At 40.4% G+C, this 16910-nt stretch overlaps 1 protein-coding gene across 1 annotated transcript in view; it reads right to left on the bottom strand.

Moving 5' to 3' along the window:
- LOC108784649 (G-protein coupled receptor 1-like) overlaps positions 1 to 16910 on the bottom strand; it is a 401418-nt gene that overhangs the window by 38976 nt on the left and 345532 nt on the right. Inside the window, exon 11 of the mRNA XM_018553518.1 lies at positions 7580 to 7662. Coding sequence (XP_018409020.1) covers positions 7580 to 7662 — 83 coding nt within the window. The remainder of the gene's footprint in view (positions 1 to 7579; positions 7663 to 16910) is intronic.

Here is a 16910-nt window from a genome sequence, read left to right as displayed (position 1 = left end):
GAAGACTGAAGATATATTATTGAATGGGAGTCACCATGGTGCCTCTATGAACAGTGCATTGAAGCAGAGAGCCTAGGTGACCACATCAAGTCAGTGCCACTTCCTACATCATAGAGGACCATCCCTGGCCAGAGAAGAGGTCAAGAGGAAAAGTGTCCAGCGCGTCATATGAAAACATACATGCAGAGGGTTCTACCAGGGTGGGGGTGGGATGAACCTGGTGTTGGGTTTAGGTCCAACAAAAAATTTAAATTTATTTTAAAAAATAATTAAAAACATGAAAAAATTTAAGAATCCCTTCATACCTCTGCATGCACTAAGGCACATATTGTTAAGGAAGCTCATTAACTTTAAACTGGCTCTCAGCCAGCCTCAATGCACAAAAATACATACCTGCAATGTTTGTGGAAGCACATTGTGGTACACTATAGTACAGATTTTAGGTTCAATGTACAGGTAGCCCTCAATTTATGCTGGCATTAGGTTCCCGAGGGAATGGTTGTAAATAGAAACCAGTGTAAATTGAAACCCAGTATATAATGTAAGTCAATGGGAAGTGGGGGAGTTATGTACCAGACCTTTCTCAAAACTGACATAAGTCATAAAATACAGGTACATTATATTTAAAGCTGCTGCATGAGCTCACACAAGGAGTTTTAAACAAAATGTACCTGTATTATGTTACTTATGTCAATTTATGTCAATAAGAGATGCTTGGAACCAAACTTCCACACTTTTCATTGACTTACATTGTTTACTGGGTTTCAGTTTACACCAGTTTCTATTTAGAAACATTCCTTGTTTTGAGAGAAGCCTGGAACCTAACTCCCTAACTTCCCATTGACATGCATTATATATTTGGTTTCAATTTACAACACTCCCAAAAAAGGGTGCTATTTTGATTCAGTGCAAATTGTAAAAGTTGTAAACTGAGGGTCATCTGTATATGTAAGTTAGGATGCCATTCGGAAAGAAGAGTAATGTACATATTCTATGTGTTACAGTAGCGCATGTTAAATGTTTTTTTTTATGGACACACAGGTGTGGAGCCAGCCTAAAAAATGCTCTTTTGCACATACATGAACCCTATTAGGATGGACGTACATAAGTAAACGCATACTACACAGCACATCGGGTATCCCTATGCATGCTTTTAGGGCACATCATTTAGATCTAGCTTTCAAGTAATGCACTCTAAAGGTTTTTGATGTGTTGCCTATTAGCAATATTGAGCATAGTAGATTTCCTTGTAGCCTTTTTTATATAGCGACCTGGCTACTCTTTTTTTTTTGACGCCTGTCTGAAAAACATTAAGAGATAGCACAGCAAAGCGCTATACATGTTCTTTCAGAAAAAGATTTAAACCATGGGTATAAAAAGGTTACTGGTATAGGCACCATTCGCAGTGTTTGCCCAAACCCCTTCCCTATCACAGCTGGATAGAATGGTATGCATGCGTATGTGAAGAAAAATATTATAAAAATCGTTATAGCAATTCTTTTCTTGAATACTACTATTACGTATTCTAAACTCATATATTTGATCTGAATGTAAAATGTCTGCAGTAGTCTTTTCAAGATTTACAATAAAATGTGACCAATTTTGTAATAGTTCTTCCCCTAGTATTATAGATCTTCCACTAGTATTACTGTGAACAGCTAAGGCTATTGATGATAACAGCAAAATAGAAGAATTTACTATCATTATACAAAAATATATATTACTTTAATAGTGTATGTCTAAATATATATACCTATCAACGAGGGATGCACCGATATATCGGCCGCCGAAACATATCGGCCGAAAATGGCACTTTTGGCTAAATGCCGAAAGTGCAATTTATGTGCCGATACATCGGCGCATCCCTGCTTTCTTTCCTCCCCGCTGGGCGCTGCTCTGTGTCCCAGCGGGGAGGAGAGAAAGTCACAGCCGGTGACTGCGGGAGGAGTGAGCTGTGAGCGGCCGGTGTCTCTTCTCCCACACCGCTCGGCCGCCTATCACAGTGCGGCAGTGCGGTGTGGGGGCGGAGACATCGCTGTCACAGGAGGCTGAACTCTCCTCCCACAGCGCTCGCTCAGCCTCCTGTGACAGCGTGTCAGAGAGGAGAGCAAGTGCAAACACTCAGTGATCAGTGATCAGTGATCGCTGAGTGTTTGTAGATAGTTGAGGACATGGTATGTGTATACATCACTTCCTGTTCATTCATGATTGTGGATATAGTAAACATACTATATTCTCATGTTATGAATAAACAGGAACACTCATTGAGGATTCCTGTGCATTGATAATAATGACCATGTGAGTAAAAGTAGGGAAAAGAGTGACCTTACTGGGGGTATCGGGGGAGAACCTGCTAGAAAAGTGACAGCATGTGACTGCCAAGTGGGGGTAGGTCAGCAGTGGGATGGAGGAATCGAGGACTCCGTTAGCAAAAAGACCGAAGGGGTTAACATAGAAGTTGACTGCCAGAAAACGAGTGGTGTTCATGCAGAGACAGCTGGTAGAGAAGCTGAGTGTGTCTACCATGAGACTGCCAGTGGACATGGTGAGGATGATCAACAAGGAATTAGTACCCCGGTGACCTTGAGTGACTGTTTAGAGACTGTAATTAAAGATGGATTGGGAGATTACACAGAAATGGACTGCAACACAGAAATGGACTGCAGAGGCTGAACTCTCCTCCCACAGCGCTTGCTTAGCCTCCTCTTGACAGCGTGTCAGAGAGGAGAGCAAGTGCAAACACTCAGTGATCACTGAGTGTTTGTAGATAATTGAGGACATGGTATGTGTATACATCACTTCCTGTTCATTCATGATTGTGACCTTGATTGTGACCTTGAGTGACTGTTTAGAGACTGTAATTAAAGATGGATTGGGAGATTACACAGAAATGGACTGCAGAGAGACGGCTGATGGTATAATGTAGAGAAACCTTATTTTCCTGAACAGACATGCGTCAAACACAAGGAGTCTGCTGCTGACTTCAAGGATGTTCAGGAGTATGAGACCCCTGCTAGTGATATATGGATTGACTATAGGGAATATAGTATGATGACAGAGACTTCGGAGCCTGACAGTATACAGACACAAAATGTAGAGCGCGTAGAGCTAAGAATGTTGGTTGGCTGCAAGGAACCCGACAGAGAGATGTTAGAAATCCCTCCAAATGTTCAGAATCAAGTGTATATTGGGAAAAATAACCCCCGGAAGCGAAAGGTTGAGGTAAAGGGCTGGATGAGGAAAAACCCCAGCCAAATGAATCATCCATTGCAGAAATGTGTAGAGGCGAATTAGGACATTACCTCTATGAGGGTGCTAAGGAACATGCAGAAAGTGGTTTATGTAGGGAATGTACTACAACTTGTGTCACTACAGCGTGGTGAGAGAATGCCAAAGTACTCAAAATTGGAGTTGGGTAGACTGGTTGGTAAAAAGGCTCACAGGTCCACGGCTGAGTTAGGTAATAGGATTCCAAGGAGTAGTAGCAAGAAAAAGGTGTGTGTGTTCCCATTTAAAGTAAGCAATTGTTGCTGGTGGAAACACATGCATAAAAAGGTTTTAGTGTGTCTAGGTAAAACCCAAAGGAGTGTAGCAGTGACTCTGAGAGAGAGTCGTTTTGTGCAGAAGTGGACTGTGAATGCCTGGTGTAGGGTTCACCTTTTCTTGGCTGCCTGTGTTCCAACCCCAGGATTGAAACAAGAGGGGGGGATATGTGGCAGCAGGCAGGTGGGGATGTCTGTGTTCAGGTGTAATAATGAAGTTCTTCCTCTAGGGGGAAGTGCTGAGAGGGCTGGAGGTTCGGAGGTAACAAGCCCAGCTGACGCTAGCTGGCTTGTTAGGGCCTCTACAAGAAGTTCCAGCCTCCTAAGAGATGAGCCTAAGAGATGAGCCCCACCCTAGAACCAGTCTGTGTGGCTGGTGGACTGGGGAGCAACAGCCTGTGTGGCAAAGCAGCAGCCTGTGTGGCAATCCGCCTGTGTGGCAGCAGCCTGAGTGGCAATCCGCCTGTGTGGCAGCAGCCTGAGTGGCAATCCATCTCTGTGGCCAACGAGCAGTCTCCCTGTGTGGCCAGTGGACGTTTAAGTTAAAGGACCAACTTGAAGTTGGTAAGACTGAAAACTGTTGTTATTGTGAGAGAAAACAGTTTTTTATGTTTGAAAACCCCTGCGAGGGAACACCTGTATGGACTTTTCTTTTGAATTGAGCGTTAATAAAAGTGGGCAAAGAAGCCCTTACAAAGTGAAAAGTGAGTGGCAGTGTACTGAATGCGCTACCATTTGAAGCGAATCCTCACAATACCCAAGCCATCTTATTGTTCTGGTTCTAATCTAAGGTGCTCTCAGGTCAATTAACCTTATACTCTTATCCGATTTCAGGAATTAAAGTGCAACTCCAGCTAAAACTTTTTTTTTAGTTTTGGGTAGAATAGAGAAGGATTAGAAAATATTTCATGTTCTAATCCTTTTGTAACACTGATTCTAAAGCAAGTAATAGGATCAAGGCAAATAAAATTAGTCTGTACAAGCCGCTTGTCCTCACTGGGCCTTTACAACGGCTAACAGGTTACTAAGAAGTTATCATCTTCAGTATTTTCTACCGTGTTCATTAATTTAACAGATTCTGATCACACTGGGCTTGACATGTATAAAGAAAAATAAAAGCCAATAGCATTTTGATGCTTACTTTGCAATCAGATGTTTGATTTCATTTTCTAATATGTCCAAAACAAATAACAGGAACTCAAAATGCTGCTATTGCCAAAACCTCTATTTCTCACTCTTTCCATTCTTATGAATTAGTGTCATTTTTACTACATATACTGTATATTCTGATAATCCTATAGTACAGGACTAACAGGGTTATTCACAAAAGGGTAAAGAGTTTGGAGAAGGCAGGAGAAGTGAACAATCTAGGACAACATAGCTGATTTGGACAAATTCTCCAATTCAGCTCACTTTCCAGTTCAGCTATGTTGTCCTATATTGTTCACTTCTCCTGCCTTCTCCAAACTCTTCACCCTTTTGTGAATATCTAGGAATGACTATTTCCCTGTGTCTATTTATTTAAGATACACTATTTTAATGAAAACATGTTCTATAAAGATTTTGTCCTTTAGCAGGAAATGCTGACTGTCTCAGACAATTCCCATCTTTTGTGAATCAGTAAGTAACATAGCTGCCAACACCAGTCCAAAATTCACTTAAAGCCTATCTCCAGGGAAAAATAAACTACCATTGCAGTGGGACTATCCCTGCACTGCAAGGGTTAGCTGTTTGTTTATGTCTAAGTGAGCTGTGTAAAGGACTTTTACTTTTTACCCGATCCCCGCTCCTCCGACAGTTGACACTCACCTCTCTCCCCTCCACTCTGGCTTGGGGACTGTCCCTTAGATATGAGCCCGGCATGAGACGTGATGGCCAGAGCGCAGGGGGAAAGAGGCTGCGGGCACCAGTCATGGAGCCTGCAGGTGTGGGGACCAGGTTATTTAAAGTCCTTTACACACCACACCTAGACAAAAATAAGCAGTTAACCCTTATAGGTCAGGGGAAGCCCCACTGCAAGGATGTTTTTTTTTTCTTCTTGGGGATAGACTTTAAAAGCAGACTTTGAGTCTAAACATAAACATGCAGAGTACCATGCATGGCCCTATAAATTAATTGCAACAGATAAAAAAAAACTTACACTATCATGATAAATATAAAATATCTGGTTACCCAGAACATCCCCAGCACTTTGTGGTACAACACAAAGCCAGGCCATCCAGACCCCATATCTTTCTATGTATCTATGTATCATTTCCTTTTATTTTTATCTGTTTCTCTCTCTGTTTATATACAGTATATCTAAATTGGTAAAATGACATGTACTAGCCAAATGCAAATTATACACAACACATGCAAACTAGAAGCAACAGTCGTTTGCTCTTTAAACTTCATTTCAATTATTCAATGATAAATACACATTCGTACAAATGGTCAAAACAATCTGAACAATAATTGCTTGAGATGTAAAATTCAGCGAGAGTTCCAATGAGTTCCTACTTAGGCATTCAATAGTAGCTCGGCAACAGCACCATTGCATTCTCAATGATAGGCAAACAAGTGTGTTCAGAGATTACTTTTCCATTCTGTTATCAAGACAGCCACACAGTCTGAAGATAAGGCACCCTTTTACTGAGTCCTTTTTCCTGCAATAATGTCAAATCTCGCAGCCTTTCTAAAAGACTGGAACTTCTAGCAAACCCTTTTCTTACTGGCCTTTGAGGAAGCTGGCTTAATTAAGCAGGCTGTTAATTTTAATTAAGTGCAAATATTTAAAAAAAGTATAAAGTTGTTTAAATAGCATTTAAAATTGAGTTCTCTGAAAATAATGTGCCAGTCACATTAGTGACTCATACTGGTGACATACTTGTAATATCTAGACATAAGTTTGCATTATCTTTTTAGGTTATTTGCTGTGAAAACATTTCAGTGTAGGGCTAAGTTTAGACCAATATATGCATTATATCCAAAGGTTGCAATTCATTTTTTTGTGGCTATCATTTTTAGAATATTATGCTCACACTATTTCTAGATCTACTTGCCAACATAGCAGTGTTATACATTGACAGAAGATGGTATTCCAAAAGGTACAAAATAATGTACGGCAACCCGCCAATGCTGCAGTGCCGTCCGTCCGTTTTTTTACTACGGGCGGACGGCAAGTGGTTAAAGGATTTACTACAAGACGGTCTTGCTTAAAGCTGAATTCTGGGATAAGTAAATATCGTGTAAATACAAGAAGCATGTGTATTCTTACTTTTACCCCTAATTAAATTGAGTGCATGCTGTTAATAAGCTATAATCACTCTGAGCTTCTGTTTAACTTTTCTAGGCACTGCAGGTCTTCCTTAAACTCAGCCTAAGTCTGTTACTGTGAAGGAGATTCTAATAAGCAGAGTAGAAAGGACAATTATGGAGTTATGAATATGTATCTGATCTAACCAATCCCTGAGGTTTGTGTTCAGAGGAATGATTTGGGGAAATAATAAATGTTTGGTGCACATTATCAGAGGGCTCTCTACAGTTTGAGCTTCTGCCTGGAAAGGATGAATATCTACAAGGATTTCTAGATCTTATTTTCAGGTATTCTGCACCCCTAAACCTTCTCTCCTAGAATTAAATTCAGCAAGGCAAAAAGACTAAACTGAAACTAAGTTGAAAAGACATCTTATTTTATTCCATTGTACACCAAGAACCAGACCCTAAGATGACTATGTTCAACTGCCACACTGGTTAGGGGTTAATCACACCACGAGAAGGAGTACTAAACTTAAATCTTGGAGTGTTTTTGTTTTTAACTTCTTACAGATCTGTACAGTAATCCAGTATGAAACTTTACCTTTGTGTAGGAGCTTCCTGTAATAAAGACAGTGCACTTGTCTGCTAGATCCAAAATTCCCTCCCACAGCTCTGCCCTCAGTTCAACTTTTAGAGAAAATCTGGTAAACTTAATTTAAAATACAAGGTTTTCACTATATAGAATGTTTATATAGCATAATAACTATTTAGTACAAACTGTTTAAAAAAATTACACTAACCTGTTAAGAAGAGGAAACAAAGATACAGCAAGATACACACATGGATACCATTTTAGAGGTTTAATTTCTTCAGCCATTAAAATCTGGAAAACAGAAATTACAATTATCAGACATAGCCATTGACAATACTTATACAAAAAAATAATAAAAGAAAACTAGGAGTGCAAAATTCATTGAGGGCACACACCTCTTAGTGTCCTCAAAAATACAGTAAACTTGCTATAATTAATCCCAGGTTTCTCTCATTGAGCAGGCGTAATATAAGCTAGTGCACCACTCACATTGAGCTTGCTCAGACAGGGCTTGGGAACAAAGTGCCTGTGAGCTAAGTCGCATAAAAAATTGGCATTTAAGCAATAGGAGTTTGAACTGTAAGTAATATCTTTAATTTTTATATAACCTATAGAAACATTGCAACTGAGATGATGTATGTTAGAATGGTTGAATGGTTTGTTCAGTGCCACATGTATACACAAATGGAGCCACAGCTCCAGGGTGAATACCACTGTGACAGATGGGAGCAGGTTGCACTTCTGGAAGCTCATATTAGAGATCTGGAAGAGCGAATTGCATCACTGAGGTGACTTGACAACCTTGAGAGGAGTCTGCTGATCACCGAGCAGGCATTTAATGGGGTTGATCTGGAGGGTGGAGGGGTAAGTGAGGATGATCAGGTAGGAAGCTGGGCTACTGTAGCTAGAGGGAGTGACAGGGGCTCACTGAAAAGGAAGGTCAGCCCTGTATTTGTGCACCCAAACAAATTTGCTAAGTTGGGTGGCAGACTCAGAGTTGGCAGCCCTAGATGTCACTACTACCCCTAACAGCCGGGAGATCAGCACATCTAGTCCGGGAGGTGATGGTAATGCAGGAAGGCCTAGACAGGTTGTGGTAATAGGGGATTCTATAATTTGAAGGACTGATAGAATAGTTTGCCGTCAACCGGATGGTTTGCCGTCTCCCTGGTGCCAGGGTTCAGCATGTGGTGGACCTGGTGGACAAATTACTGGGAGGGGGTGGGCATGACCCAGCTGTCTTGGCCCATGTTGGGACCAATGACAGAATACATGGAAGAAGGAGGATCCTTAAAAATCAATTTAAAGAACTAGGTTGCAAGCTGAAGGGAAGGACCTCCAAGGTAATAGTCTCTGGAATATTGCCTGTGTCATGCGCAACACAGGAAAGACAGCGGGAGCGTAGAGAGCTAAATGCACGGCTGAAAACCTGGTGTATGAGGGAAGGCTTTGGGTTTCTGGAGCACTGGGCTGACTTTTTATTGGGGTACAACCTATATGCTAAAGATGGTCTGCACCTAAATGGAAGGGGGGCTGATGTGCTAGGTTCTTGGGAGGGTTGGAGAAGTATTTAAACTAGGATTGAGGGGGGAGGGAGAGATGGAATATATTGGGGTAGATATGTCAAACAGGGGTGACTGTAATGGAGGGTGGAGCAGGGGAAGATGGAGGGAGGGAAATCGAACTGGATAAGGCGATTCCCATGTTGCAAACAAACATTGAAGATTATAGTACTAATTGTACTACAAAAAAAGATAAATCTATTACAAGTGAAAAATGTAAAATTTGCTTGAATTGTTTGTTTACCAATGCCAGAAGTCTGCACAGCAAAATGGGAGAGCTGGAAGCTTCGGTGCATGAGGAGAACTATGCTATCATTGATATTGCTGAGTCTTGGCTTGGTTCTTCACATGATTGGGCTGTTAATATTCCTGGCTATGCTCTCTTTCGGAGAGATCGGTTAACACGAAAAGGTGGCTGTCTCTATGTGAGAAGTGATCTAAAAGTGAGTGTGAAAGAGGACTTTGTTGATGGTGAGTATGATGGTGCATTATGAGTGGACTTGTATACTGGTATGCATAATGCAAAGGTAAAAGGCCCCCCAGTGTTAATGAAGAGATAGAGACTCGGCTCCTTACACAGATAGAAAGGGCTGCAAGGGCGGGGACAGTAGTATTAATGGGAGATTTTAACTATCTTGACATTGACTGACATAAATGGCACTGCTGGAACAGTAAAAGGGTGCACATTTATAAACTTATTACATGACAATTTTATGGTATAGTATGTAAAAGCCCCAACTAGAAATGATGCTCTGCAGGATCTGGTAATCTCAACCAATGCAGAGTTTATTACAAATATTCATATAAAAGAACATCTGGGTAGCAGTGACCATAATATGATTTCATTTAACTTAAGTTGTAAACAACATTCACATACTGGAAAAATAGAAAAATAAAAACACCTAACTTCAGGAGAGCAAATTGTCCCATGCCGAGGGCTGCTCTTGAAGACTTAAACTGGGAGGGAATATTTTCATCAAAAGACAAAAGAACAAAAATGGGAATGTTTCAAAACAATTGTTTTTAAACATACTGCAAAATATATTCTTGTACGCAATAAGTTTAAAAGGTTAAAAGAAAAACCCATGTGGCTCACATCCAATGTTAAAAAAGCCATAAAGAATAAGAAAAGGCTTTTTTTTAAATATAAAAATGAAGGAACACTGTTGTCATTTGAAAGCTTCAAAGAATATAACAAAATATGTAAAAAGGAAATAAAGCTCGCAAAGATTCAAAACGAACGACAGGTTGCAAAAGAGTGCAAGACAAACCCCCAAAAATTATTTAAATATATTAATAGTAAAAAAATCAGGTCTGAGCATGTAGGACCCTTAAAAGATAACTCAGAGTTGGTAACTGGGGACAAAGAGAAGGCAAATCTATTAAATACCTTCTTCAACTCTGTGCACACCAAGCAACAGGCTGCAACTTAAGTCCATAATGGGGATAGCTGGCTTTGTACTGATGGATTGGTGCAAGGCCAATGTGGTGCCTATATTTAAAAAGGCATCAAAGCCTATACCAAGTAATTACAGACCTGTAAGTTTAACTTCAATAGTTGGCAAGATACTTGAAAGTTTGACCAAGGATCCATGCAATTGTTTTTGCTTGAAAATAATATCATAAGGAGATAGTCAGCACGGATTTACAAAAGACAGAAGTTGTCAAACAAACCTACTTTCTTTTTATATGGAAGTGACTAATAAATTGGACAGAGGAATGGCTGTGGATATAGTATGCTTGGACTTTGCAAAAGTGTTTGACACAGTTCCCCACATGCGGCTAATGTATAAGTTAAGGTCAGTAGGTATAGAGTATTCGATCTGTAATTGGATTAAAAACTGGCTTAAAGAACGTATTCAGAGAGTGGTGATCAATGATTCATACTCTGAATGGTCTGAGGTTGTTAGTGGGGTCCCCCAAGGTTCAGTGTTGGGCCCCTTACTGTTTAATCTATTTATAATTTACATCGAGTTGGGGATTAAAAGTACTATTTCTGTGTTTGCAGATGACACCAAGTTGTGTAGTGGAATACAGTCATTACAGGATGTCTCCAACTTACAAGCAGATCTGAATGCACTGTATTTAGATCTATTTGGCAAATGAGGTTTAATATTGAGAAATGTAAAGTTATGCACTTGGGGACTAAAAATATGCATGTGTCATACACTCTAGGGGGAGAATGTTTGGGGGAGTCAATGATGGAGAAAGATCTGGGTAATAGCATGCAATGTCAAGCCACAGTTTCTAAAGCCAGCAAAACACTTTCTTGTATTAAAAGGGGTACAGACTCAAGAGATCGAGACATAAACCTGCCCCTGTACAAAGCATTAGTAAGACCTCATCTGGAATATGCAGTTCAGTTTTGGGCACCAAGGAATAAAGCCAAGGAATGGCTACACTCCTTGGTTAAATCTTAGGACAAATATGATCACTTTTACAAAACCTGGGGAGTTTGGATCACCTTTACTAGTTCCAATTCTTATTGTCCAAATATAAGAAAAAAGCAAGTTGCTTATTTCTCATTTGGGCTACAAGGGCTTGAGCTCGATATTTAATTTGCTTATTCAACATGGCAACAGATTTTTAGCAGCTTTTTAGTGTTGTATGGTTTGATGTTGTCAATTTTCTTTTTTCTTACCCTCTCTTCTAACCCCCCTTCCCTTCCTACCTGGTAATCCCATCGGGTCTTTGGGTGAAGCCAGGCTGTCAATCAGAGCTTGCACATCAAAGACACCTCAACCCTGTGACAGCCACATTTGTCTGCTCTCTGCATACATTAGTGACCAAGAGGAGTGGTTATAATTGAACCTGAGGGCGTAGCTAAAGACTTTTCGCAAAAAGTCACAAAGTCAAAAGTCTGTGTATTAGTAGCAGGATTGTTTAGTCTGTGTAGACAGCAAGCAATATTTTTGCGAAAGAAGGAAGGCTTTGAAAACAGAAGACTAAGTGGATTATGGAAATGCTACATTTATATGCTTGGGCAATAGAGAAGTTAACTTTAAAGCCCAGCTCTGGGTAACCTCCCCCCCTCCAAAAGCCCTCAAAGCTAATTTTTCTTACCTAAAGTGTTCCTCACCAGCGCTTGTTTCATTAGTGTAGACCAGTGATCCAACACTGCAGTCTGGGTCTGTCGTCTACTGGTTATGCCACTGCGTGTTTTCATGACATCACCATGATGCTGACGGAGTCCTCAAGACCTGTGAGGACACTTTGATTGTCAGACAATAGGAAGTGTCCATGTTACCACGTAGCAGCATGGACACTCAAAGAAGGACCCTGCAACTCTGCAAGGGATCTGACGTTTCACATGACCATGGATTAAGCCATGACCATGGATTTCTGGGGCATTTAAATATAAATTGTGCAAGCGAGTAGCTGGGGATGAGAAGATATTGTTTGTGGGGAAGGAGGGTGGCTAGATCACAATAGAAAAGGAAATCGCTTTTTATTAAAAAATACAAGGTAAAACATTTTCCCTGGTCCAATACAATCACCCATTTTTCTCGTAACACTCCAAGCACAGTAGAGACTGTTGTATCATTTAGCTAAGGCCAGTAGTAAGTTCTTGTGTGCCTTGAGTTTTCTGGGTCACTCAGGATGGTGCCATTTTTTTCTTTTAAGGGCAAAGCTTTAATAATGAAAAGCACTGGCTCTCCGAGCAAAATCTATGAAACAAACATGTCTAACAACTGGCCTCCAGACAAGTAAAGATGGTCAGCTTAGTGGAGATCTGAAACACACTGTTGATGTTGATGCCCTAAGAGTTCCCTTCACTGAAACTAAGGGGCCAATGCCAACCCCTGAAAATCATCCCCACACCATAATCCCCGCTCCACCAAACTTTACACTTGGCACAATGCAGTCAGTCAAGTACCGTTCTCCTGGCAACCACCAAACCCAGACACGTCCTTCGGATTGCCAGACACAGAAGCGTGATTCATCACTCCACAAAACACGTCTCCACTTCTCTAGAGTCCAGTGGCGGTGCGCTTTACACCACTGCGGCCGATGCTTTGCATTACACTTGGTGATGTAAGGCTTGGATGCATCTGCTCGGCCATGGAAATCCATTCCATGAAGCTCTCTACGCACTGTTGTTGTGCCAATCTGAAGGCCACACAAAGTTTGAAGGTCTGCACCTATTCACTCTGCAGACTTCTGCACATTGTGTGCTTCATCATGCGCTGACCCCGCTCTGTCATTTTACGTAGGCCTACCACTGTGTGACTGAGTTGCTGTTGTTCCCAGTTGCTTCCACTTTGTTATAATCCCACTAACAGTTGACCGTGGAATATTTAGTACCAAAGAAATTTCACAAAACACCTGAATCCAATGATTTGGAGGGGTGTCCCAATACTTTTGGCAATATAGTCTATCTTGTACATAAGTCAACCTGTTTTACATAGGTGAAACCCATGATCATCCATTTAAAAATTAGAATCAATGCACACTAGGGGGAATGCTCAGAGGTTTACCAATCATTTATTTAATATTTGCAGGTTTATTGACTAACTGCACATTAACATTTCTAGTTTTGCAATTAGTAAATGTTCCCACTGGGCTCTGATCACTATGCAATCAAACTGTCAGATTACCCCATTACATCATGTCATTTGAGTTACTTGAAATGTTTTGAAGGAAATATTTGTGCCTGCTGAATTAATAATATAAATTATATCTATGCTGCAGCGCACAGTAAGAGGTAGATGGATGACTGACCTTGCAGCTGTTTGATCAAATATGCATCGCTATTACAGGATACTACCAAAAAAGTGATATATATCTTAATACTATACTATATTATACTATAGCTATAATACATATAGATACCACTAGATAGCACATTTTGCATGAGAATTCAGCATAGCAAAATACAGTGCTGAATTTGAAATAGCAGCATCAGATCTAGATATTTAAGTTTTCAGTTTAAGCTAACCTTGCCTTCTGTTCGCTGCTGCTCTCTTCATTTGATTACCTGATGCTGCTCTGGCACTTATGTAGAGGCAGAGTGAGCAAGGCCAAGGAACACAGATAGGAGAGGGAAGCATTTATTACTTAGATCATGATCTCTAAATGGCAGGGAGACCAGTCATTCTGCACAAGCTGTCATTTGGGCTGTCACTGTACAATCTGTCAGCCTTCGTTGAAAGCGCTCATGTTGGTTAAGAAATATCTAACTGGGAAGGCAGGACAGAATTGCGGTCCATTTGGATTAAAAATAAAACCACTGACAAGCAAAACCAAAGAGGATAACATTGAATAAATGGTTAATATGTAAATATCCCTTATTTTACTAAAATGCTAAAACTGAAATATCACTGTTGTATTCAAATAACCTTCAGATATGTTTATTAGAGCATTGTAGGAGTGGTGAAAGCAAAACCCACACAAGAATTTTTATCCCACATTTACAAAAGCCTGGTAGAGCTACGATTAGAAGATGAAAGTTGCTGTTTGCATGCTAAGTATGCCTTTTTTCAGGCTATAAATAACAGTCTAGTAATAGTAAAGTATGTTGTTTTAAAACTGTAGATAATACTAAATACCTAAAGAGACTCTGTCACCTTGCCAATGCGGGGCAAAGTGATCTGCAAACAACCTTACCTTCACTTCCTTGCAGGTCCTTGCTCCTCTGCAGCTGGCATTAGTTGTGCTGGCAAGCAGTGACGTCACTTCCCCAGCCATACGAGAGAGCATGCCAAGCGATTGGCACCATCACAGGGGAGAAGGTCACATGATCCCCATTACCAGGGAAGTGCAGGTTTTTTTTCTGCTTGCAGAGGAGGAAGAAGCTTGCAAGGGAGAGCTGGTAGGCTGAGAATAATGGACACAGAGGAGGACCTTTGCAGGAGACACTGTCACTGCATGGGCAGTGATAATGGTTGTCAGTCATCACTTTTTGTAGCCATTAAGAGTGTAATTCTATAGTAATCTTTAAAGGCACACCTACCTGCTGTGATAAAAATATAAGTAGGGCATCATTGCTCACTTTTCTTTTTGGGAACTCTGGCTGTCATGCTCAGGGCTTGGCTTTACTACATTCTGGGTCACTTACCAGAAACAAGAAACGAGGTAGCAAATTACACTTTTCTGACTGTTATTTTCTGCAGGCTTGTTCTAGATCTGCCATGCAAAAGCGTTGAAGGCTTACACAGCCAGACAACCAGCATTTTCTGAGAAAGAGCAGGATTTGCAGCCCATATATTTCACTCATGACAGCTTTCATTTGTTGACGTGATATCTGAACTGACATATGCAAATATTTCAGTATGCATTTTTCTACTCATCAGCCAATGTAAAAGTGAGGTGCAGGTCCACAAACAAGCTAGTTGAAGCTATATACAGTGTATATATATATAGATATAGATATATCTATATCTATATATATCACTCTATCCTCGTGTCTGCATATTTACATGCGGGAAACCTGATTGGCTTCTAATACAGACCCTTCCTCTCCCAGTCCGATTTCTACTGTACAGGTGATGCAAAAAGGTTGATATCAAGCCAAATTCAGGTTGCATTTAAAAATATGTTTAGTTTTAATTAATAGATAACTGCATTAATTGTATGCACCCATATTTCAGCTTTAATTCTGTCTGATCCTCTTCCTCCCACTAAATATACCCCCTTGTACCTACTTTAGATCAATAGGTGGCCTGGTCAGTTCATTTTTTCAGAAGTGAAGAAGTGTATAACTATCCTTTAAAGACAGTGGATCAATTTCTTGACCTTCTGCAATCCAACCTGCTGTCCTTATATAATTTTACGTCTTTTTGGAACAAGATCCATTTGCACTGCATGGCAAGCGCAAAATACTTACAGCCTTACAAATCAAACTCTTACCATAAACCTAAAAATTACCAGTCCTAATCAAAGCAACCTTTCACCAAATTATATCCATGTGTTTTTGAAAAGGGGCAGGTAATAATATAATGTGGAAGTGCACATTAGAATATACTGATTTTTCATTAAAAACTACTTCAAGTATTTCTGTTTGAATCAATGCATAATTTCACCAAACAAGCATTGCATCAGACACGTTATTGTTCATGGAGCTAAAAGTAGTGATTAGCAATAAACGAGTTTGAAAGGGGGGAAAACTTGCTGTAGCTAAGCAGATGCTTCATTCTCTGGCTCCTGTCTGCTCCCCTGCAGCTGTATATTGTATGCATTTAACAGCCCATATAACAGACTACATGCAAAATGCCACTCTTTGCTCGTGTCCTAACCAACACATTTCATCTAATTTTCTGTCTGCTATTCATTTCTGTTTAATTTGCAGGCCAAGGTACTTGTAATAGCTATATGCTGGCAAAGGCAAAGAACATTAGCCACGGATGTAGCTCCATCAAACAAAAGCCACAAGATTTAAAGTCCCTGATTACTGGAGGATGGAAATAACAGGAGGTCTGGAAATGGGTTGCAGAAAGGAAAATATGTGCAGTGACAACGGCCCTGATCTTAAGTTTATTTTCATCCAGGGACACTTTACATGCTGGCCTAGAAGATTAAAGAGGTCAAAGAGCTTTCTACATTATGCTTGTTTGTTAAACCCACGGTGTAGCAATATGACTTGGGCTGGAGTGTCATATGTAGACCGATGCTGCAGTCTGTGCTTATTTTAATGTGCAGTGCAAAGCAACACTTTTCTAAGCTTTTGTGTATTTATTCTAGGTACATTACATGCAAAGTTATATGTAATTTAATCTACTATAAAAGGGAAAAAAAACATACATCTTTAAAGAAAACCAGTTGGAAAAAACAACTGTGCACCATCTAATGCCAAGCAAATGTGCACCCTATGGTGCCTATACTTACTATCACGCACTGGAAAAATTCCAGTACTTGTGGGGATGGAGAAGCCTAATGATATACCACCTGCCTTCCTACTATACAGTGCTTGAAACCGGAGTAGCCAGTTGCCAGACCCCTACACCTGTGACATGGGGGGGGGGGGGGGGGGGGGGGTTT

The sequence above is a fragment of the Nanorana parkeri genome, unplaced genomic scaffold (genome assembly GCF_000935625.1).
Source record: "Nanorana parkeri isolate BGI_ZX_2015 unplaced genomic scaffold, ASM93562v1 scaffold122, whole genome shotgun sequence".
Lineage (NCBI taxonomy): Eukaryota > Metazoa > Chordata > Amphibia > Anura > Dicroglossidae > Nanorana > Nanorana parkeri.
This window is presented reverse-complemented; position numbering and strand designations above follow the sequence as displayed.